The sequence below is a fragment of the Podarcis bocagei genome, assembly GCF_964188305.1.
Source record: "Podarcis bocagei genome assembly, chromosome: 2".
NCBI lineage: Eukaryota > Metazoa > Chordata > Lepidosauria > Squamata > Lacertidae > Podarcis > Podarcis bocagei.
Window position 1 is genome coordinate 19,281,691 of NC_138126.1, and position 25,239 is coordinate 19,306,929.

Here is a 25,239-nt window from a genome sequence, read left to right on the forward strand (position 1 = left end):
TGAGTGGAGGCACTCTTCACATGCCCAGGAGCAATAGGAAGTTTGCTTATACCAAGTTAGGCCATTGGCCCATCTAGCTCCCACATCAATCTTATCGTGGAGATTTTTAACTTTGTCAGTTTATTGCTTTATGAACTGAAGAAAAACGCTTAAATGTTTTTATCTCATCTGCTGCTCAACTGATATTAGTGACACTACTGCTTTTCAGAGTATTTTACGTTCATTATTTAATGGCTTTGTTAACCAAAGGGCGTTTCGCTTCGCTTTTCTGCGCCCAGCAGAAATCCTAATGAGCAAGGCCTATTTTGTAATCTCCCGTGAGGACATTCGGGCTGGGTGAATATTAACCAGCATGACCGCATTCATCCTACTTTGCTCTGAACAGACAAGTTCAAAGAATACTTTCAAGTACAGTGGTACCTCGGGATGCGAACGGGATCCGTTCCAGAGCCCCGTTCGCATCCTGAATAGAATGTAAGATGCGACTCCGCATCGCGTTTTGCCGCTTCTGCGCATGCATGTGATGTCATTTTGAGCGTCTGTGCATGCGGCAAAACCCGGAAGTAACACGCTCCATTTATTCCGGGTTGCCGCAGAGCACAACCCAAAAAGTGCTCAACCTGAAGCACATTCAACCCGAGGTACGACTGTATCCAGGTGGGCCCAGAAACAAGGGAAATTACTGTTAAACTCAACATGCACATTCACTGCTGTACACCTGGCTAATTTTAGCTGCCTTTATAGCTCAAATCAACACTTTGCAGGGACCACCAGCCCACAAGCAAAATTCTAAGGTCACTCATCATCATACCCACTGCTCTGCAGCTGTCAATCACCCACTCTTGCAACTCATATTCCTTCCTCCTCCAGCACAAGGAATAAAGGTTATAAACTCTCATGCACACATACAATCTAGTTCTCAGACTAGTTTTTGAACCTGGTACTATTTTCAACCCTTTCAGGTACACCACTTCTAAAATGTACCATATTTTTCGCTCTATAAGACGCACCAGACCATAGTTTTTGGAGGAGGAAAACAAGAAAAAAAATATTCAGAATCCCAGAAGCCAGAAGGATCACTGCACAGCAAAAGCATCGATCCCTCTTGCTGTTCTGGCTTCTGGGATAGCTGCGCAGCCTGCATTCGCTCCATAACACACACACACATTTCCCCTTACTTTTTAGGAGGGGGAAGTGAGTCTTATAGAGCAAAAAATACGGTACTTTGCAAAATGCACCTGCAATGTTACGCTTCCTTTATATTGAGATATGGCAAACCTGTGTGGGGCAACCCAGTGTTGCACTCCAAACTCCCATCAACCCCTGCAAGTATGGCCCATGGGGGGGGGGGAATAGGAATTAACACATATGATCATCTACAGTTGCAGCTTCCACTCCTGCTTTATGGGATAAATGAATGGGTTTTCTCTCAGCCTCATTTCATGATAAACTAGCAAAAATAGTTGTTTTTAATGTTATGGAGATGCCTTTTCCCCCTGTCATTTAAGTGTGCAAGGATGAGGGTCTGCAGAGGGACAGTGAGGACACTCAACACAAAAAGGAAAACATAAGAAACCCTTTTATTTGTTTACAAGACAACTTTTCAATATGAAAAAGCAGGGATTTTTTTTCCTTTAAAAAAGTAAGATGAGGCAGGGAAGAAATGAGTGAGAAGCGAAAGGGAAAAAGATGCTGAGGCAACAAGCAGGAGATTGAAAAAGCCAGGCTTTGTGGTGGCAGTGTGACTTTTCAGATGTATGACCCTGTTTAGGAAGATTCTGTACTAATGTCCCTTTCCACTAGCTCAGCGATCCCTTGGAACAACATGCCTTCCTTAGCTACTTCCTACAGGTTGGATACTACAACAGAAGACTGATCTACATCAACAGCAAAAAAGAGGCTTAAAAAAACCCCAGACATTTGAGTATTCTCATGGATAAAGAGCTCACTGAAAACAAAACCTAATTCAGTTCCTCTTTCCTAATGCGGTTCCTCTTTCCCCAACCACCCAAAATATTCAAACATGGAATCTCCCAGTCCCTTTTCAGACAAACCTTTCTCCCATCTGCTCTGTGTGTGCAGGGTCTTTGCTGCCCTTTTAAGTGCTAACCTCCATCACTCCTCATTGACCTTTAGCCTTACCTCCAACTTTTACAACTGTGAGCAAAAGTAAACTAAGCCATGGGTACTTCGGATTTGTAGCTACCTTTCAGACAATGAGCATTAAATGAAGAGGCAGGTGCCTGGCATGCCAAGTGTTTTTATATTGCAGGCATACCATGTAGGTAGACATATAACCCGGTGGTTCCTGCAAAGAGAACTTGCATTTTGTTCTCCTGGTCAACAAATGCCTTCTACATTAATGTTGGTTGCTTTAATGTGTTCCGGGGCAAGATGATCCAGTGGCAGATTTTTCAGAAACAAACATACAGACCAAGCAATCTATAGAGGCCCCTACTGGGGTAGGAATCTACCAGACTTCAAACACCCATTTAAACACCCATTCTGCAGGCTACCCCAAAACTAAACCCCAACTTCCTATTAGCAAATAGGAAACCACTGGCCTGTGGCTCAGATTAGCAGAAGTCAAATTATGATTTTCTACTAAAGCCAGATTGGACAGAAAGAAAGAACCTTGCCTTTCAGGAACATGTTTCCATTTTAAAGTCAGCTACCTTTCTGCTTTTATCTGGAATGGGTCCCTGTGTCAGAACTGATCCAACATCCTCACACCCTTTTGCAATTATAAGGCTCTCTGCCTTGTGCTTCTTAACAGCTCACTTGATTAACTATGGTAGATCAGGGAAAGGGAAGCATCTGCTTACCCTGGAAACCAAACATCACTAGTGACCAAATATAATCATGGATAGACAGAACCTCTTGTGTCTTTTTCCAGCTGCTCTCAAGGGACTCTCTGAGCAGCCGTTTCATTGTTAAATCAGCCACAGGCTGTTCCCACCACTGAGAAGAAATACAGAGAGGGTTAAAATGGAGAGACTGGCCCATTAAGAGACGCAGGAAGGGGTTGACAGGCTTGAGAGGAAGGAAAAAGAAACAGAACGTGGAGATGCAGGGTTTTTGTTTTCAATTTTTATTTTTGTGCGGATTTATTGACTTTTCTGTTTTGTTTTCCGAACTGCCAGCAGACTCGTGCCTCAAGCTTCCTCCTCGGCCTCTTCGCCAAAATCCTCCTCTTCCTCCGCCGTGGCGTCTTGGTACTGCTGGTACTCGGACACCAGGTCGTTCATGTTGCTCTCAGCCTCCGTGAACTCCATCTCATCCATGCCCTCGCCCGTGTACCAGTGGAGGAAGGCCTTGCGCCGGAACATGGCCGTGAACTGCTCGGAGATGCGCTTGAAGAGCTCCTGAATGGCCGTGCTGTTGCCGATGAAGGTGACGGCCATCTTGAGGCCCCGGGGAGGGATGTCGCAGACGGCCGTCTTGACGTTGTTGGGGATCCACTCCACGAAGTAGCTGCTGTTTTTGTTCTGGACGTTCAGCATCTGCTCGTCCACCTCCTTCATGGACATGCGGCCCCGGAAGACGGCTGCGACAGTTAGGTAGCGGCCGTGGCGTGGGTCACAGGCCGCCATCATGTTCTTGGCGTCGAAGACCTGCTGCGTCAGCTCGGGCACTGTCAGGGCGCGGTACTGCTGGCTGCCGCGGCTGGTCAGGGGGGCAAAACCGGGCATGAAGAAGTGAAGGCGAGGGAAGGGCACCATGTTGACTGCCAGCTTGCGGAGGTCGGCGTTGAGCTGGCCGGGGAAGCGGAGGCAGGTGGTGACGCCGCTCATGGTGGCCGAGACCAGGTGGTTGAGGTCTCCATAGGTGGGCGTGGTGAGCTTGAGCGTGCGGAAGCAGATGTCGTACAGAGCCTCGTTGTCAATGCAGTAGGTCTCGTCTGTGTTCTCCACCAGCTGGTGCACGGAGAGGGTGGCGTTATACGGCTCCACCACGGTGTCGGACACCTTGGGAGAGGGCACCACGCTGAAGGTGTTCATTATGCGGTCAGGGTACTCCTCGCGGATCTTGCTGATCAGGAGCGTGCCCATCCCGGAACCGGTGCCGCCGCCCAAGGAGTGGGTCAGCTGGAAACCCTGGAGGCAGTCGCAGCTCTCCGCTTCCTTCCGGACCACGTCCAAGACGGAATCCACCAGCTCGGCACCTTCTGTGTAGTGGCCTTTCGCCCAGTTGTTCCCAGCTCCGCTCTGGCCTGTAGGAGGCAGGAGAAGGGGGGGGGGAGAAACCATGAAGCCAAGCTGGCTCATTCTCACACCCCACACCACCCATGGCTTCCCAGCCCACATCATTCACATTCAGTGTGTCTCCCTGAACTTAAAACTAGATACACTCGCACCTTGGTTTTCAAACAGCTTAGTTCTCGAACGTTTTATTTTTTCCCCCAAAATTTTTTATTGGTTTTCACATTATAAACAAACAAACACACACACACACACACACACACAAGACAAACAAACAAAAACCATTGCCTTATTGAAAATTACACTTATTAACTTTGTTAAGTGACTTCCTCGCTTCCCCTTAGTCAAATTTCATTGCATGTCCTTTTAACGGTTTTCCAAAACCCAATTCTTATGAAATTTAACTTAAACATTAACATCCTTAAATCTTCACCTTATGGAATTAAACATATTAATTTGTCACTTCACATAAATAAAATCCTAAGCCAATTAAGTATCTGCAAGCTATTAGGTAATTTAACTTAACAAATTTAACTAGATAATCATTAAATTTATTCCACTCTTCCTGATACTACTACTCCTTCTGGTTGCGGACTCTTCCGGTTAGGTCAGCTAGCCACGCTTTGGTTTCCAAATGTTTTGGAAATCGAACGGACTTCCGGAACGGATTCTGTTCGACTTCCAAGGCACAACTGTAGATCCTTTAGACCCCCAGTAGTAAGGAACAACTCTCTTGCGCAACCTGTTTTAAGAAAACCATCCCAGTGCAGCTCATTTGCATCTTCTGCTTGGATAAGGCCAAGAAGTTCGCTACATGAATATGGCCCGAAACGGGAGAAAGACGGTAATTATGGACTGTTGGGACTTTGCAAAAGTTGGAAGGACAAACCAATCCACCCAGTGCTAGGAAGTGATTGGAGATGCAGCTCAAAGGGGCTATATCCACAAGGAACAATGTAATAATAATAATAATTTATGTGCTACCTTGGGGGCCTTACTCTTCTACAGCAGTGGGGGGGGGGTTGTGCCCTCCAGATTTTGCTGGAATGCAAATCCCACCATCTCCGACCGCTGCCTGTGCTTATCGAGGCTGATGGAGAGTTGGGAGTTCAACAACTTTTGGAGGATCGCAAGCTTCCCCAGCCCTGCCATAGATGCGCTGCTCAAGCCACTGGGAAGTCTTTTAGAGGCAAGGCTTAACGTCATTTAAAACGCTGGTTTGGGCAGCTCACAGATGGCCAATTGCCTACAAAATTTGTGTACACAGCAGCACTTCCTTTGCCAGGCTGATTACAGGGGGGAGAGAACATGTGGTGAGAAATGGCTCCTGGGCATCACTCCCTGTTACTCTCAAAGCCTGGTGTCTCTTATGCACAACTGGGGGGGGGGGGAGTAACAGAAGCAGAAGAGGAATTGTGGCGTCTCCACTCTCCCTGAAACTGACCGAAAGTGCACACCCCACACCTTCTCCATAGGAGCAACCTATTCTCTTCTCCTTTCCATGATAAAAAAGGCCAACCCAACTAGTTTACAGGAGACATTTGTTTGCAGTCCTACCCCCCTTCCCTCCCAACTACAGACAGAAACAGCAAAGATTGGGATTGCATCTTACCAAACACGAAGTTGTCTGGTCTGAAGATCTGACCGAAAGGTCCAGACCTCACGGAGTCCATAGTCCCTGGTTCCAGGTCAACCAAGATGGCGCGAGGGACGTATTTGCCACCTGGGAGAAAGAAGGGCAAAGGATACCTGAGAATGAGGACTGCGGTTCCCCTTCCATAACAGAAACCATGTTGCTAGCTTCCTATCCATTCAAGTTAAATGCAAGCTTTTAATGACATTCAGGTTTATCAGTAGAATAGAATAGAAAGTCACCAAGGAGCTTTGAGAAGGAAAGTACATTAGAATACAAGCTATTTGCAAGAGACACTTTGGACAGTGAACAAATATGTCCTGGGACTGATGACACAGCTTGAAGGCTCATTTGAGCTCAAGGATGCGTCATCTATTATTTTACTGCCTGCACGTGGGGATAGCCTCCCATATAGATCCCTGGTAGGCAAAGTATCAAGGGATGAAAAACAATTTGAAGCTTCTCCCTACATAGCAAAAGGGAGTAGGTGAAGAGTGCAGCACTAAATACGAGAGAGGCAAGCAGCAAAATGGCACTGGAAAGCGTAGGGAGCTTTTGAGTCATTTCCCCTCTCATTGTGGTGGAAGCCTCCCTCGTGGTCCCGAAAATTCTGCTGGTTGGGTTATTATGGTCCAGCAACACCTTTCCAAGTTCCGTTTTGAGGCTTGCCTTCCCCGCCCTCAGCAGCTAAGAGCTAGGAGCTTGCATTTAAATTACTGTGGTACCTCTAGTTACAAACTTAATTCGTCCCAGAGACTGTTCTTAACTAGAGGGATGCTTTCTCTAATGGGGCCTCTTGCTGCCGCTGCGCTGCCAGCACACAATTTTCGTTCTCACCCTGGGGCAAAGTTCTCAACTAGAGGTAACTCTTCCAGGTTAGCAGAGTTTGTATTCTGAAGCGTTTGTAACCTGAGGCATTTGTAACTCGAGGTACCAATATATTATTTTTTAAGGCTAACACAATGAAAGATGAAATTCTCTAAAGACTGAAAAGGTGGCAAGCCCTGGCAGTATGGCCCTGAAATGCACAGATCCAGTATACACGCCTTCACACTTGGGAAACGTTCCATACAGTGGTACCTCGGGTTAAGTACTTAATTCGTTCCAGAGGTCCGTTCTTAACCTGAAGCACCACTTTAGCTAATGGGGCCTCCTATTGCTGCCTGCTGCCGCCGGAGCCCGATTTTTGTTCTTATCCTGAAGCAAAGTTCTTAACCTGAAGCACTATTTCTGAGTTAGTGAAGTGTGTAGCATATGTAACCCGAGGTACCACTGTATTCCCTTTTCCTACTTATACCTAGGACAAAAGGCACAATAATGAGAAGAAATGGCAAGGGAGCCAGAAAAAAGGCAGGTTATTAAGATACTGAGTTATGCACACTATTTTCAAATGTAACTTTGTGAATCAAAATGTTCCAGAACACCTTGGGGGTGGGGAAAGAGATGAATACTCACCTGTGGCTTCATTGTAGTAAACACTGATGCGGTCAAGCTGTAGGTCACTATCGCCATGGTAGGTTCCAGTGGGGTCAATCCCATGTTCATCACTAATCACCTCCCAAAACTGCAGGGAATAAGAAGAAAAGGAAGATTCAAATTAAGGGCCATGGACGCAGCACAATCATGGAAGCAGCATGATGTGACCACAACACATCAGGAAATCCGTTCTGGCTAAGGCAACACATGCCTGAAGCCACATCAAGACTGGGTTAATGCAATGTGCTCTACCCTTCAGAAGCAGAAAGAATCCAGAATGCACCAGCTAGAATGTTTAGCAGGACCATCCTGCCATTTTGTCACTGGTCGCCATTTCGCTCCCCGACACAATTCAAAGAGGTGATTTATCTAAATGGCTTCGGCCCAGGATACCAGTGGGATCTCCTCCCATGCTACCCAGCCCACTCTCCAAGATCAGAAGGAGAGGACCTTCCACTTAAGATTGGAGACACAGTTGAGGACAATGACAATCGCAAGAGGCAGGGCCTTTTTAGTTCCTGCACCAATATCATGGAAGACTACCGTGTGCAGCGTGACTGGCCTACCCTGGTTGCTAGTCCTAATTGACAGGAACGCAGCACTCTTCATCTAGCAGCAGTGCTCTACTGCACTGCGGCTGCTCAGTGGCAAGAGAAGTGTACTTTGCACATGCTCAAGAGCTACTCATGACCACTTTGGGCTGTTCCAGGTTGAACACTGAAATCTAGTTCCGTGGCCCTATGTCAGCTGAAATCAAGACCTGGAATACAGATTTGGGGAAAGCAGAAATACGAGTGGGAGAGCGAGAGAGAGAGAGAGAATGCTAGACTCCTTCCACACTACCTTAAAAGGAACATCTCCGCTCCTCTCCCCCATCCAGTCATCTTAAAGGAGAGACTGTTCATATCTCCCTCGGAGGCAGATGGGCTGACTCAGCAGCTGCATCAGCCAACACAAGCACTGCCTTGTTCTCCTGGAAGGTGAGCCATGGATGGGGAATGGCTTTTAGCTGCAGCTCAGTAGTGTCCATTGGCTTCCCCCGATCTAGAAAAAGTAAACACCCTTCTCAAGAGAAACTAAGGGGGCGCAAACTTCACAATCAGAGCCTCTGTCTCACACACATACCCTGAAAGCAGCACTCCCAATATATCCCTCTCTCTATTTTATTCCGTTACGGTTCACTCCTAAGTGAAGTTGTGTTCTCACTCCCAGAAGGCCTTGCTCCATTGCTAGGAATCAGAGGGACGCCATTTTGTTTTAAAGCAAACTTCCTTCAACAGTGGGGCCCCAGATGTCATTGGACTACAACTCCCATCAGCCCCACTTAAGTCAGTGGTTAAGGAGTGATGGGAATTGTAGTCCCAACACCACATAAGGACCCAGGGATCGAAGAACGTTCCAAACCACAATTACAAACTCTTGCCTTGTGAAATCCATCAGGCTGATAGTTTCACGCTGAAGAGGGCAGTGTGTCTTCACAGTACTGGTCCAGCCCATTAAATTGCATTGTTGTCTCCAGAACAAAATTCTGATCAGGGGTCATATTTAACAAGGGATGGGGGCCTTTTCTGCAGTGGCCCTACATTTCCCCAACACTACCAGCTGTGATCTGACAGGCCCCAATACTTCAGGAGCGCCTTTATGTCTGCTTTTCCTTGAGCTGTGGTCCAACTGATGGTTTTTCTTGTATTTTTGGCTGAATGTTTGTTGCTTATTTTCACTTTATTTATCAATTTTGTTGTCATACTGTATTGTAACTGCACATCAACTTCAGAGCCTCCACCCCACCCCAAAAACAGTATTGAAGTATTTTAAGTGGATAAACATGACGCTGGACTAATCTACTTCATTCCCCGCCCCTCCAAAATGTCTCTTCTCAGCAGCCAGCCCTAGAACCACATTTGTGGCCTGCCACGCAGTGCAAGTTATGCTAGTGTTGGGCAGGGCGATTGTTAAAAAATATTATTATGGTAAATTGCCTCACGTGACATCTTGCCTAGCAATTTCCATGTGATTTACAGGCATTTCGAAAGCCACCGACATACCCAACACACCCCTGCGGTTTCAAATTGCAGAGAAAGCTTGGTGTGGGTGGACAACTCATCTTTTTAGGGAAGCTTGATCCAACCATTACTCTGTACTTTGGGAAAAAACCACACACAAAACTTTTCCTCAAAGCACAGCTAGAAAACCCCTGCCATTAGTCTCGCTCCCCTCCACCCGACTTCCTGGTCTTGAAAGAGTTTTGATTGACTGCATTTGAAGAAAATAAACTTGAAACACTTTGGATAGTCTCTCTCCTGCTCCTCAGAATTTGTAGCAAGCAATTGCAGTAATAAAATTAAGAAAATTATATATCTAACAGACAATGCCTTTGGGTAAGAGAGACTCAATAAAGAGCAGCAGGAGGGAAATGGATCAGTATTGTATTAATATCAGAAAAGGGGAGTGAGGTTACAGGAAACCAGGCAGAGGGCCTTCTTGGTAGTGGCGCCCACCCTGTGGAATGCCCACCCATCAGTCATCAAGGAAATAAACAAGTACAGTGGTACCTCGGGTTACATACGCTTCAGGTTACAGACTCCGCTAACCCAGAAATATTACCTCGGGTTAAGAACTTTGCTTCAGGATGAGAACAGAAATCGTGCAGCAGCGGCAGCACAGCAGGCCCCATTAGCTAAAGTGGTGCTTCAGGTTAAGAAGTTTCAGGTTAGGAACAGACCTCCAGAACGAATTAAGTTCTTAACCCGAGGTACCACTGTATCTGACTTTTAGAAGACATCTGAAGGCAGCCCTGTTTAGGGAAGTTTTTAATGTTTGACCTTTTATTGTGCTTTTAAATTCCCCAGAGTGACTGGGGAAACCCAGCCAGATGGGTGGGGTATGTAGGTATAAATATCATTTTTATTTACTTATTTATTATTATTGGAAATTTCCAAAATGGCCGAAAGCCTTGATTGGGATGGGGAAGTGTTCTACAGGAGAAGAACAAGAGACAAGTTTTCCTTATCCCCCTGATTTTGTGTTGCCACAGACCATGGCAAGTTTTTGTAACACGCTGCTCCAAAACACTATTGCTGCATACCTGCCTCCTCACCCATCCCCACAGCCAAGCTGCAATCAGGAAATACTTTGTGGGCCACCAGCCTAGCTCCCGATTTAAATCTTAAGATCCTTGGCACGCAGACATTAAATATAACCCCGTCAAGAGTGCAAGCCACCTGCTGCGGCTGAGGTTCTAACAAGGTGCATGTGTCCGAGACACACACTTATGGGTGTTGCACCTGCCAACATGACTACACACCAGACACCTCCATCCCCATTAACCTAGCCGGGACAGACAACACCCCCCCCCTTTCAGATGCCTCTTCTGCCTCCTTCCCCCCGCCACAGGGTCTTCAGGCCAGCTGCTTCGAACATGAGCAAGGTCTCTCACACATGCCAATAAGCTTTCAACTGCATGGACTGGACAGATGGCAAAGGACTGAGGTTAAGCTGCTTGTATCCGGCCTTTGTGGATCAATTCCACAGCGGGGGGAGGGGGGGATTAGAGCTCCTTCTGGAAGCTGGAAGTCCCAAACAGGAGAGAAGATTTAGTTCAGGGAGCCCAATTAGACGCAGGGAAGGAAAACAGACATACCCAAAGGCCAGCATGAATGAAATAAAAGACTGTTTCCACTGGTGGGGGCGGGACGCAGGTTAAGACCAGGAGAGAGAAAAACAAAGGTATCTTGTGAATTAAGATAGGGAGCAAAGGCCAAGCATTACAACAAGCCAAAGGCTCAGAACCTCTCCTTAGTGAAAGCAGTAACACAGGTTTCCGTCAGCTACTCAGACATTCAAGACTAGGCAGCCGAGATACAAAAGCGGAGCCCCCACTGCTGTTCATGAAAACTACACAGTACTATTTGCCTGTATTTCAGCTCACTGTGTTTTTTTTTAATGTAAAACGCCCACGGAACTAGGTTGTCTGGGTAGTACATAAATGCAACAGATATATATGCACTTGGGGTTACTTTATCCTGCGATAAAGTTTGGAACCTGACACGGACAGGAGGAAATTTGGCGGTGATAAATTAATATCCCGCACTGCCTGGTGCCTTCCCCCTGGTCCAGATAAGAGCAGAAGCTATAGGGCGATGCAGGAAGGAATTGGATAGACTCAGCTGTCTATCCTGAACAAGGTTTCCTCTAATCTGGGAACAGAAGCCTGATTCTGTTAGTTTGTGATCATGACAGGTGATGGTGTCGTGACCCATCTTGCCTGGACTCCTAATTATTGATAATAATAAAAAATTATTTATATCCTCACTTTATCCATCAAACAGGAGGAGTTGCCCCCTTGCCTAAGCTTGCTATGTTGGAGAAGAGAGCAGAGGTCATTGAGGAGCCGGGAGACAAAAACACACACACAGCCCACATCCCTCAGGGAGGCCCTTCAGTTCTATAGAAATCAAATCCAGCAGGGAAAGGGTTACTATACAGCCCCATCTGTCCATCCCCTGTGATGAATGGGGAGGGAGGCCCCTTAAGCTGCCACAGGAATCCATCTCATGGTCTGGGGAAAACAGAACTCCATTTTCCATTTCTGAGGACACCCGTCTCTCCCCATCACCTCCCTTTAGGCCACAGCTGTGGGTGGTTGGACAAAACATTCCACACATTTTTCAGCGCCAGGGTAATGGTTGACTGGAGGGACACGGACTGGCCAAACCACCCTTACACACACACACCCATGCCCCCCAAGGGACTCTCTTACCAAGACAGCTGCTCGGAAGGAAAGGATAACCGAGAAGGCGGACACAGCAGACCTTAACTCTGCCCTGGAAAAATGAACAACAGCGCTACCAAAGCTCAAGGGACTTTCACCCTGTGCGAAATCTAGTCACCCAACGTTGATGAAGGGAGACATATTCTGGGTTCTTCCCACAGAGCAAGAAGGACTTTTAAATTCTGGGGGACATTTACAAGATTAATGCCTGCTTCTACTCAAGGGAAGTAAGGCAGCTAGGAGTTCAGCACAAGCCTTCTTTGGCCAACTAAGAGCCTGTTGGATCGGAGCGTACAACTACAGAGGGAGTGGTCAATAGCCACTGATAGCCTTTAACCTCCACAAATTTGCCTAATCCTCTTCTGAAACCATCCAATTGGTTTTCTTAGTTTAATGATGTGCTATGTGAAGCACCTGCTCTGTCCTGAATCCTTCACCATTCGGCTTCATTGCATGTCCACGGGTTCTACTACTTTCTCCCGTGTCAAAAGTTCTCTCTGCTTATGCACCTCAGCTGCAATCTGGTTTGCCTGTGAAGCAGATTATGAGAGAAACCTTCTGGAGGAGCCTCTCGCGCTGCTCACACTGGGAAGAAGGGAGTTAAGAGAGAACTGCCCAACTTGACTGCATGGGAGAGAGCCCATGGGCCAAGTTAAATCCTCCCATGCTTGTTCAGTTAAAGACATCCTTCCCAGACATCCTCAATTATCCGAAAGGCTCCCATGAAGAACACACACTTCGTTTCCTGTTGCAACAGATGGCAAGAACCATGGGTGGAGGCTACAATGAAAGATTTCAGGTAAACTCTAGGAGAAACTTCCTTAAGGCAAGAGGTGCTGAGACAGTGGAGCAGACCGCCTTAGGAGAGATGGTGGGCTCTCCTTTGCTGGAGGAATAGGAACCGGGAGTGCTTTCGGTGAAAGATCCTGCACCAAGTATGAGGTTGGGATAATCCCTTCTGACTCCTTGAAGTGTTATGATTCTAGAGCAGGCTTCCTCAACATCGGCCCTCCAGATGTTTTTGAGACTACAATTCCCATCATCCCTGACCACTGATCCTGCTAGCTAGGGATCATGGGAGTTGTAGGCCAAAACCATCTGGAGGGCCGAGGTTGAGGAAGCCTGTTCTAGAGCAAGGAACTGGCATGGCCATTTCCCAATGCCATATCAGGGTCTCACAATTACTTTAAGGAGACTTACTTACCACTTTCATTCACAATCAAAGTGGCTGAAGTAACTTTTGCTACATTTCCCAGGCTTATAAAAGGAATCCCCCCCTAACTCGTGTGGAACAAGGGGCTGTAGCTATTCCAGATTAATGCAAAGTAGAATCATGGCAACTGCAGATGTGTAAAGGCAATTTTTTCAGCCTCTCTCTAGCTCCCTCCTCAAAAAGGGGGGGGAGGATTAGAGTACCAATCTACCTAGCTTTGAGGACAATTAAGGGATGCTGAGATAATTTATGTAAAGTGCTATGTGGTCATGCAGCACTATCTCATAAATGTGGTTGTTCTAATCTTTTAACAGCAGCATTATATGCCCATGTTTTGAGATCACTCCCATATAGGTTAATATTTAACATTAACTACATTTTTGTTCTAGAAGGTAGATTAAGACCTACGGTTATGTAAGCACCTGCTATGTGTATCAGCTACTGCTATTGGGCGATTAAAGTTATCATAGAGTCCCCTCATGTGGTCAAGTGACAAGGCCACTGTGTAATGCTCGCAGGCACCTCACAGGGATCTACGTCAAAAAGGATATTTTAAATATTTCAGGCTCCACCGTTAGGAACAAGAGCAAACTGTGGCAGGGTTTCGTTTAGGAGCAAGGCAGGCTATATTCTTGTACTGCATGCGAATCATTATCAGGAACCTATTTCCCAGAGCACCTCAGAAGATGCACTGTGAAAATATCCACGACTCTGTGTCATTCCTTCCCCAAAAAAGGCATTAGCCCTACTCTGGGCATGCTCAGAGCTTTAGCAGATTTATATATCCTAAAAGGGACCTGCATTCCTCATTCCTTCTTGCTTTAATAGCTGAAACGGATCAAAAAATTGTAGAAGGGAGTTTATAGTGTGTTAGGGAATGCTTTCACTACCAAAGCCTTTATTGGGTTTTATATGGCTTACACCACCATGGCTTGCTTCGAAGAATCATGGGGCACGGCTTTAGTTGGTTCAATCCCATGGAATATCCAATGAGGGCTAGGAAAAGATCCCCTCTCTTAAATCCTGGAGAGCTTCTGCCTAGATGAGGCAATGCTCCCATTCAGTAGAAGGCAGCTTCCTTTGTTCCCATGGGAATTGTGTTCTATGGTCCTCAGAATCCAATTATCATCTTCCCCAAGCAGCCTCTCATCTTCTCTAGTGTTTAGAGTCCCTAGTATGGGCGCAGCCTTAAGTCACAGATGGCTGGGGCTGATGTGACCTGCAGTCCAACAGCACAACTGGAGGACACAAAAGCAAATAAAAGCTGCCCTGAGGCCAAGGTGGAACAGTGCAGACATGACAGGCTGAGGCCTAGTCGCATCCCCCCCCCCCCAAGCACCATTCAGGGACAGGTATATCCTGTAGGGAAAGAGGAGTGAAGAACAGATAAGTTAATCATGAATCAACAGACCATCTATACTTGCCCAACTCCAAACTTAATATTGTCTTATCATTGAGTGGAGTGGGTGTGTCAGGGAAGAGAGGGACAGTACATAGAAAATGAATTTTGTTGTGACCCAAAATGTTCTCAAACCAAGAGAGGGGAACCCCAGGCCTGGCAGTGGGAAGGTTAAAATGCATGCTAATCTTTTCTTAACTCATTCCATCATGAAGACCAAAGTCAGAAAAGTAATGCCGTTTCTACCACTGCTGCAGGAAGTTGTACTTCAATTAAAAAACATCCGCTATTTTCTTTAGAGAATTCCCTCCCCAAGATAGTGGAAATTCACAATCACTTCACAGGTTTTGATTTTTAGACGTACATCTAAAACGTAGCATGGAAGAGAAATCTAACTGGTATACAATAATCCCTCAGCTGAATTCAGAGCCAGAGTTGAGTGGCCAACATTGGTTAAGGTAGAAAACGAGGCAACAAAACAAACTCTGTGACCCTACAGCTCCCTTCTTCAAATGCCCTATTGAAGTTACCAAGGCAGCATTTACACTTTACCTTTAAAGCAAATACTTCCCCTCAAAGAATTCTGGGAACTGTAGTTTTTTTCAGGGTTGATTGGAATTGTCACTCTGTGTGGAGTTAACTACAGAGCCCAGAATTCTTTGAGGGCCAGTGTGCTTTAAAGGTGGTGCGAGTCACACCAAATTGAAACGTTTAACACCCTTGTAGAACATTTTTTAAAAACCCACTTGAAAAACTTGAAACTAAGCTACTTTTTGTTGTACAATAATCTCTCAAATATATCCGTATGGCCAAGTTTGCTTGTTTAAATGGAGAATGTTAAAAAAAAAGATCTGATCAAAAGATCTGACAGCTTATGTCTCCTTACAATTTGTCCCACTTGAGGGCTCTGGCCTCGTTTTTTGTCTTGATGTCTATGCCAAGGCATAGCCAAAGCAACTCTGGACACCTGTGTGTGCCATTTGCTGGCCAAACACACCCAAGGCACTGCAGAGCCATGAATTTTTAAATACACCAGGGGTGGGGGCAGACTCACTTGGGTCTGGCCTCACCCCACTGCAGATCCAAGCTGGCAAGAAACTGCATTATTTTTTTTAAAAGCCAACCTAAGCACCTACTAGAATTGGCAGCTCTAAGAGGTTCCGGAATATGTAGCTCTGGTAGGAAGTTTTTGCTCAAAGGAAATGGGGCGGGGGACGTTCCAAAAATCGATGCTCCTCTTCTTGTAGAAAGATATGGCAACAATGAACCCGGCTGTGGGTGACAGAATACGCTCTCTCCTTTTTTTTTTTAATTCATCAGGTGCCAGCAAAGATGCGCAAACACGCCCTCCTGCCTACGAAAGAATGTGCCGCAATGTAGGTCATCCAGAGGTGAGCTGGGTGGGGCAGCTGGGAAATTGCAGGCGCTGGGTTTGCCTGGCTTAGGTGCATCTTCAAGCATCATCATCAAAGAGGTAGCATTTTACTCATCAGCTGAGTATTCAGGTAGTGGGACCACAATCCCCTAGTATGAAAGATTTCCATAGTATTTTCTAAGCCCAGTGCAACAGGAAGAAGGCAGGTTAATCAGATTCTCTTTCTCTCTCTCTCTCTCTCTCTCTCTCTCTCTCTCCCCCAACAAAGATCTACAGGGCAGTGCACCCAACTGGATGACTCTTGCCTGCAATTGCAACCTTATGCCCTCAACCTCAATCTTTGTGTGTTTAAAATATACCATTCTTTTTAACCAGACAAGTCAGTTTGCAGCCTTCCCAAGCTACAACTTTACTGACATTCCACCACATTCTAATAAGAGCAAGCATGGTTTGCAGGTCAGGTTTAAACCCCTGCCCCCCCCCTTAACACCATCCTTTAATACATTGGGGTTTGGTGGCTGTTCCTCATCCCCATATTAATGAGTAACTGTCACTCATTTTGCAGTGGTGGCAAACCCTGCTTTCTGCCCATCACAATGTGTATAGACGTCTCTGTGATCTCCCCTGATGGTCCCTGTTTAAAGCCATGCACACACATCCAGTCTCCCACAATATGGAGCATCTGACCAGTGTAAAATCCACCCACATTTATCTGGCCCCTTCCAATTCTATGGTTTTATGGAAGATAATTAAGCAGGCAAAGCTCTAAAAATATTGACTTTAGGATTACGACTGCACCCCTCGTTTAAGGTGATAAAATGTGGGAAGGAAATCGTTCCTTGGTGCAATGTAGATTGACACAGTAATATGCAAGCTTTGGACTGCAGCAGATATATTTATTTTTTTTTCCCAAGTGGAGAAGCATGTGAAAAACCAAAGCTTGCATAGTTCTTTTACAACTACCAAACTCTTGACAAGATGTCCTTTCTTTCTTTTACCCCTTTTGTACTAGGGAAGCGTACCAGCTACCCAATTTTTATTTTTTAAAAAAGCTTATTCCTTCAGTTAAAGATGTACCTCACAATAGCTCTGCACCATTTTGATTGTGATTTACACCAGACAGAAAGAGAGCATTGGAAAATATTTACTATTTCCCTTTAAAAAGCACGAGGACTGCAGGGTCGTGCTTTGAACAGAAGTGAAAAGTGAAAATCCAAAATTCCCCTTTATTTCATTTCATTTGCATTGTGGGGAAGGGCCAGCAGCCGCCACAGGATGCCCTTCCATTGTTCCCAGCTCTGCTGTAAGGGACACACCTTAAGAGCTGTCACTCCTTGCAGGTCTTGCCTGGCATACAAATAAGACCGCTATCCTCCAATCTGCGTAAGCAGTACTATACAGTGCTCTCTTTTTTTGTTAGTATGGCTTGAAGCCCAGCTGAAGTTGACCAGGCTCCTTTATTTTTTTGCTTGGAAGATGCTCTTACTATTCAAACCAGCAAATTGAGAAAGAGAGATTTATCTTGATGGACCGGACAGATGGGAGAAACCACAAGATTGCTCCGTTTTTTAGGTCACACACACAGGCTCAATCTTGGTTTCTGCAGCAAGTAGTGCTAGAAAGAGTGCTACAACCCCTCCTCCCTCCCTTTGCTAGAGACCCACCCAAACCGACCAGACAGCAGCAGCCATTACAGGCACAAAGGACGGAGGAAAGTGGCGTCGTGGCTACGAGACAGAGTCATCATTCCAAAGCAATTTGCAATAATAAGAGGGGAGAGAAGCAGCCCGGGAGCCTCGACTCGGGAGGGAAAGAGGCTGGGGAAGGAAGGATCAAAGAGCACCCAGAAATTTAAAGTGTGGGGGGAAGAGCAAAGCAAATGCGCCAGCCCCTCCAGCCATGTGCTCCTGCCTCGCAGACAAAGAAGGTGGAAGATGGTGGGCGTGCCATTCGGCGCCAGAAATGGCATTTGCTCAGCAGAAAACGGGAAAGGGCGCGCGGGGGGAGGGGAAAGGCGAAAAAAAACACCCCTAGATTCTTTTTTTTAACTCACGAGGCGTTTTATTTCAATGAAAGAAGATACCAAGAATCCAAGTCTTTCTGCGCAACATTCGACGGGCCACTGTTGCAACAAAATCACAACAGAGACCTCGCGGTTCCTTCCTCCCATTTTTTTTTTTGCAAACAAAAGGATACTCTCTCTGACTGCGCCGGGTGGGGGAGGGGAAAGATCAGCTCCCACGTTTCCTCGAACACGAGGGGGGGGGGAGAGGCAGAAACGTAGTGGGGCATTACAGCACAAACTCTGCAAACCTCCCCCCTTTGAATCTGGGGGTGGGAAAAGCACCCTTCCAAATTACAAGGAAGCTGTTGCAATTGACCGGGGGGTCCCGGCTTTGCGGCCACCAACCTACTTTACTACTAAATAGCAAATTTTCCAAAATACACCCATGATCGAGTTTCGGCCCCTCTGCTTTTATATCACTAACAGTGTCGGGTTTTTGTTCTTTTTAAGCCATTTTCTTGGGAGAGCAGCAGAGGGGCTTTTTGTTAAGCAAACAAATACCAACCCTGAAATATATATTTTTAAAAACAGAATCCGCCCAAAGCCAGAAGGAAGCCGGGGTGTGGCCGCACGGTTCGCGCTAATCTGGTCCATTCCGTTGCAAGGAAGAGAAACCGTATCCTGCGCCTTGCACTTTAAGGAGCGGGCAGAGCTGAGCCTCGATCAATTCCGCGGGGGGGGTCTTTGGGGGGGGGAGTCAAGCCCTTTTGCTGGAGATACCCCCCTCCCCCACTTTCTCCAGCTGTGTCATGCGCGTTTTTGTCTCCCCACGCCTACCGATCATTCCAGACCGTTGCCCCTCTACTCTGCCGCTATTTTTTACCTCCGAAAAAAAAAAAATCTTCCCACCCCACCCGCTATCCCTTTAGGTTAAATGATCAATGCATGCATATTTGTTTCATTTTATTCGGCCAATTGCCACCCCAGCTTGAGAACAGGAAAACGCGGTGGCGATAGAGCAGCCCGGGCTTTTGCTCCCCGCCTCCTCTTTCCCCTCCCAAAAAATTCAAATCGCACCTTCGTACCGCAGCCGATTTGGCGCTTAAATCTACACGCAACGTTAGACGGATAGATCAACTGGCGCGCTCGCTCGCTCGCCCAACCCCACCACGCCGAGCGAGCGGGAATGGGGAGGGAGGAGATAATACAGCTTTTCTGGTTGACTCATCCGCCGAAGAGTCTAATCCCGTTAATTTTAAATCGCGGCATTTATTACGGGAGGACGGCGCTCCCCCTCTTCCTTATTTTAGAGGAAGATCTTTATTTTTATTTTTTTTAACCCACACACCAGTAAACACTGCTAGCTTTATAAAGCAAGCCCCAAGGCGGACACAGATACCCTCCCAACCAAATCCTTTTCACCCGGACAATGGCTTCGCCTACACAGGCGGCCAATGCACTGAACCGAAAGAACGCCGCACGGCGTTAGAAAAATCGGATTATATTTAGCAATGACCACACGCTGACAACAAAAAACAAAAAAAGGTCAAAAACTCCAGCTACTGCCCTTATTTTAAAATTAAGTGCAAAGCGAAAGATTATGCCACCGTGGCAAGTACCATAATCCGTTTTACTGAATTGCCCCGCTGCACCCCTCCCCCAAATAGTATCGGTTGCATTCACGCGAGAAATATATTTTATGGCATCCTCACCTTAGCACCGATCTGGTTACCACATTGCCCAGCTTGAATGTGGACGATTTCCCTCATTTTGCTTGGATTTTATTTTTTAATCACTTCCCCACACTTTTAGCTTGTACGCTTAAAACGCCGCTGTTTGCTCTTTTTTTAAAAAACACAGAACGTTGGGGAGCTCAAGGTTCTCTTCTCCGAACGCGGCGGCGGAAACTGAACGTTCCAAAGAGGTTGGCGAGGGAGGCTGGCGAAAGCCAGACAAAGCTTTTATAAAGTAGCAGGCGGCCCGCGCTCCGATTGGCCGAAACGGCCCAGGGGCGCCGAGCTGATTGGATGGCGGCGACAAGAGACACGTGGTGGAACGAGGGGGAAGGCCGAGCTGGGTGTGGCGGCTGATAGAGGCGCAGGGGGATGTTGGGAGTTGCGATTTTCCTTTTGTTGTGACAAAATGGGGAGTAAGGGGGCGGCTGTCGAGGGGGCTTGGAATGATGGCGGGTGGTGCACATATAGTATGTCTATTGATGCGCACAGCCCAGAATTCCGGAGCATGTCTGGTGATGTAGTACCGCAGGCACTGATTATATAGATGGTGTGCAAAATTGGCCACCCAATTTCATGCAGCCTCCCCCAGGAATGAAGGGCAAGTATTCACATGCAGTATACTTAAAAGCATGCAGAAAACCTGTGGCCCTGCAGATGTTGTTGCGCTGCGTCAGCCGCAGCCGGCAGGACCAATGGTTAGCGCTGTCCGGAGGACCACTCAGCTCCCCATTCCTGGGTCGCACTCAGTGACACCATTGTGAGTGATAGATTGCTCACTGTCAAAGGCTTGAGAATCAAGTTTTCTCTATTCCTGGGTAGCTTCGTCCTGGTCTATTTATTTGCAAAATTAAAAAATAATAATGTTGTACCAGAATGTGTGTGTGTGTGTATTCACCATGAAAAGTGAACGGGATAAATCCACAATATATGTATAAAATAAGATTACATTCATGCAACGAGTTTGAAAAATATCGCAAGTCTGTAGATCAGCTTAATATAATTGGATCACCCTGCAGAGAAAGCCTGGGAGAACAAAGGAGTTTTAAGCAGACAACTAAATGCCAGTACAGGTGGTTCATTGGGAGCGCGTTCTGAAGGGCATGTAGAGGTGTACCAAACTATGACCGAAATGTTGAGAATTGGCATTTTTATAAAGCAATAACATTTATTGGCAGGGTTTGGTGTTTATTATTAGCAGATTGTTCAGTCTTTGTGCCATATGTTAAATATTTTGATGGACGGATTGCAAATTTGGTGCTATGTTTCATTAAAAGGTTACCAGTGTGCTTTGATTGAATTAATAAGATAATGTTGCTATATCTTATTCATTTTTTCCCTTTCTGAGGCGTGGCTTGCTGTGCGAAAGTAGCATACCAATAATGTTTCAATTTTATGTTTGACTCGCTGAATTGTTTTAACAGGGTTCTTTTATTCTACATTTTAATTATGGGTGTTTCTATTTCAGTGTTGTGTCATTGCTTATGATACCTGTAAACCACTAAGAAGCCTATTTTGACAACATTAATTAAGAGGAATAATACAATAATAATTATGAGGACCCCTTAATAAAATCTTCAAGCCCTGCCCCTGACTTCTCCCTGCCACCCCCCAGGGACCCTATAAAACCTTTAGGGAGCTAGCCTCCCTCTACTAGGGTTGCCATATTTCAGAAAGTAAAAACCAGGACACCCAGAAAGTTGTTGAGCTTTTTTAAGGAAGAACCCATAATTTGAGCACTGGCTGATGTCTATATGAGATTGGTTTTGGTAGGACTTACTTTCCATGTAAGAGTGCTGAGGACTGGCTTTTGAAGCACATTAGTACAGTGTTTCCCAAACGTTTTTGGGCAACGGCACACCTGTGTACTAAAAAAAAATCTCGCGGCACACCACCATTAAAGCCCCGCCCCGTGACGTCAGCGCGCAGCGTCACGCCGGGAGGGACGCACAAAAGTGAACGTTTTTTCCCTCGGCAGCTCCTCTCAGCTGCGCTCAATCCGCCTCCGCGCAGGCTGAGGGAGGGAGGGAGGGGCGCGTGTGACCCGTCTCTGCTGGGAGACCAAACCCAGCGAGACAGAGTCGCGCGGAGGCGCCCAGGCAGCGCTGCCGGCTGCGAGGAGGAGCGCCAGGCAGCAGCAGGAGGCGCGGCCTCTCCTCGCCGCCCCCGCCCCGCCTCTTGCCGCCCGACTCGCCCGCCTCCCTCCAGGCATCTCGCGGCACACCAGCCGGTGTCTCACGGCACACTCGTGTGCCGGGGAACACCGGTTGGGAAACACTGCATTAGTAGGCTTCAGCGGAACACAGGTGGCGCTGTGGCTTAAACCACAGAGCCTAGGACTTGCCGATCAGAAGGTGGGCGGATCAGAAGGTCGGCGGTTCGAATCCCCGCGACGGGGTGAGCTCCCGTTGCTCAGGACCTGCTCCTGCCAACCTAGCAGTTCGAAAGCACGTCAAAGTGCAAGTAGGTACCGCTCCGGCGAGAAGGTAAACGGCGTTTCCGTGTGCTGCTCTGGTTCGCCAGAAGTGGCTTAGTCATGCTGGCCACATGACCCGGAAGCCGTACGCCGGCTCCCTCGGCCAATAAAGCGAGATGAGCGCCGCAACTCCAGAGTCGGCCATGACTGGACCTAATGGTCAGGGGGCCCCTTACCTTTTAGTAGGCTTCAGCACTTCCACGAACTCTGCTCTCTGGCAAGCCATGATGAGCAGCCGGTCTTCCTCCCGACTTAGATGCTGCAAATGTGGGTGCTGGAGACTTTTCTGGGGTGTCTTGGCCACACAGGCCCCATCTAGGAAACCCACCTGTCTCACTAGCCTTGGGCGGCACTCAGGTCAACATATCAGAGTCTTGGCCCTGTGGCTACCGTACAGCTGCACAGAACAATATTTATGAACACAAGTGAAAAGTGTCTCTGCTAAGCTCATCTCTATCTTCTGCCGCTACAGCCACATCAGCTTCCTTGTTCAGCCTTTAGCTCTCAAGACTCTTGAGCTCATTTTCGAAAGCACTTCCCTCAGTGCTAACCTGAAATGGGCTCAAAAGACCAGCGCCATCTGCCCTGTGCTAGAGGCAGGGTTGGCCCATTCATGAGACAATGTGAGGCGACTGCCTCAGGTGGCAAAATTCACATGGGCAGCAGATCCCAATGCCAATCTTTATTCAGGGCCAGCCCACCCACGAGACAAGCTGAGGCAACTGCCTCAGGCGGCAGGATCCACTGGGGCAGCAGGGATTCCTGATGCCAATCTCTCCCCTGTCTTGCTTTTGTTGTAGATCATCCTTCACTCTTTGTTCCCTGGCAGGGAAGGGAGCGCCATTTCGGGGTCTGCCTCAGGTGCCAAAATGTCTCGGGCCCACCCTGGCTAGAATCTCACTGCACCATTCAGACACCAAGTCTTACTTTTATCTTGCTCTGGCTGGCAAAGAAGGGGCACGGGAGCTGTGCTTCCACATCCTCTCTGGCTTCTGTACTGAGTGCGGGGAAAGTTAGTGGAGCAGGACCACACAGGAGAGGCATGGCCTGCGGGGAAGGGGAGAGTCTGGTGGGCCAGCTTGAGAGGGCTTGTTGTTGTTTAGTCGTTTAGTCGCGTCCGCCTCTTCGTGACCCCATGGACCAGAGCACGCCAGGCACTCCTGTCTTCCACTGCCTCCCGCAGTTTGGTCAAACTCATGCTGGTAGCTTCGAGAACACTGTCCAACCCTCTCGTCCTCTGTCGTCCCCTTCTCCTTGTGCCCTCCATCTTTCCCAGCATCAGGGTCTTTTCCAGGGAGTCTTCTCTTCTCATGAGGTGGCCAAAGTCTTGGAGCCTCAGCTTCACGATCTGTCCTTCCAGTGAGCACTCAGGGCTGATTTCCTTAAGAATGGAGAGGTTTGATCTTCTTGCAGTCCATGGGACTCTCAAGAGTCTCCTCCAGCACCAGAATTCAAAAGCATCCATTCTTCAGCGATCAGCCTTCTTGATGGTCCAGCTCTCACTTCCATACATCACTACTGGGAAAACCATAGCTTGAACTATACGGACCTTTGTTGGCAAGGTGATGTCTCTTCTTTGAGAGGGCCAGATATGGCCTGCAGGCTGCAACTTCTCATACCCCCTTCTTGTGGTGTTGCATGGAGAAAGTCACTTCTTCCTGCTGTGTGGCAGGCTAACTCCAGACTCCAAGTTTCTTCCCCAATTATTTTCTCCCTTGTTTCTCCTTATCCATCCCTTCCTCTCTGCCCTAGTTTCCCTTTGTTTCCTTCTCCATGGGACTTTTCATCATCAGGCTGTGCCTTAATGCATCCATGTTGTTTCTCCTCCTTCCCATGTATGGCCTTTGCAGAAGCTTTCCTTGAGACACACGACTAGCTCCATCTTCCCTGCCCTTCCATTGCTGTTCTCATTATTCACATGGGAATAGCTGGCTTCCTCTACATCCCAAATGTTGAATTGGTTCACTGAAGGTGGAACAGATGAAGCCATGGGTGTAGCCAAGGGGGGGTAGGGAGGGGCAGCTGCCCCCCAATAAATGAAAATCAATAAAAATACCGTATTTTTCGCCCTATAGGGCGCACCGGCCCATAGGGCGCACTTTTTTTTGGGGGGGGGAATAAATAAAAAAAATTATTCTCCCCCCCCGAGCCCCAAAGAGCAAAGAAGCCATGACAACAAGCGGGATGGATCCCGCTCGCTGTCTTGGCTTCGTTTTTAGCGTCGGGGCTGGGGGTCTGGGAGCGAAGGCGAGGTTGCGCTGAACCTCGCCATCGCTCCCGGAGCTTGCTGCTATCCGAAGCTCGGGGAGAGCGGCGCTGTAGCCCGCTGCGCACCCCGGGCTTCGGGCAGCTATCCGCAAGCCTGCGGCGCCCGGCGGGAACTCAGTGCCACGCTCCCGGGCTTTGGGCTGCAGGCAGCTATCCGCAAGCCTTCGGAGCCCGCGGGAGTTCCCGCCGGGCTCAGCAGGCTTGCGGATAGCTTCCTGCAGCCTGGAGAGCTAGAGGGGTCAGTGTGCATCGACCCCTCTTGCTCTCGAGGCTTCAGCGAAAGCCTGCATTCGCCCCAAATACACACACACATTTCCCCTTCATTTTTGGAGGGGGAAAAGTGTGTCCTATAGGGCAAAAAATACGGTACATACCAAACTGAGGTTCTGTCCCGCCCCTAACAAAGGCCTGGCTACGCTCATTAATGAAGCTGGTTTATGGTAAGTCAGGTTTCTGGATCCTCTAGCCCAGTAATGGGGAACCTCAGGGCCAGAGGCCAAATGTGGTCCTCCAAGAATCTCTACCTGGCTTTGTGCTCTAGCACTTCACTGCTACACCCAGCTCCACATCATCTGCTTCCTCAGATGGCCACCTCACTTTGCCTAATAGCAAATTGCATTAACATCCCTGGCACTTGCGTCTGAATAATTTAGGCACAAGGCTATGTCCATCCTGTTTGGGCTTTTAA

The 25,239-nt window shown here is 47.6% G+C and overlaps 1 protein-coding gene across 1 annotated transcript; it reads right to left on the reverse strand.

The window, feature by feature from the left end:
* Positions 1-1,561: 1,561 nt before the first annotated feature.
* On the reverse strand, positions 1,562-20,023 carry TUBB (tubulin beta class I). The gene is made up of 4 exons (XM_081183143.1): positions 19,787-20,023; positions 7,291-7,399; positions 5,815-5,925; positions 1,562-4,213 (listed from the first exon to the last, which is right to left on the reverse strand). The coding sequence occupies exons 1-4, from the start codon at positions 19,841-19,843 to the stop codon at positions 3,156-3,158; spliced, it is 1,335 nt and encodes a 444-aa protein (XP_081039269.1). The 5' UTR covers positions 19,844-20,023; the 3' UTR covers positions 1,562-3,155.
* Positions 20,024-25,239: the final 5,216 nt, after the last annotated feature.

Coding starts and splice junctions, on each gene's coding strand:
- TUBB (XM_081183143.1), bottom strand. CDS start 19,843: ATGAGGGAAATCGTCCACATTCAAGCTGGGCAATGTGGTAACCAGATC. Junction 7,400..19,786: donor GTAACCAGATCGGTGCTAAG/GTGAGGATGCCA, acceptor TATTCCCTGCAG/TTTTGGGAGGTGATTAGTGA. Junction 5,926..7,290: donor TTACTACAATGAAGCCACAG/GTGAGTATTCAT, acceptor TCTTTCTCCCAG/GTGGCAAATACGTCCCTCGC.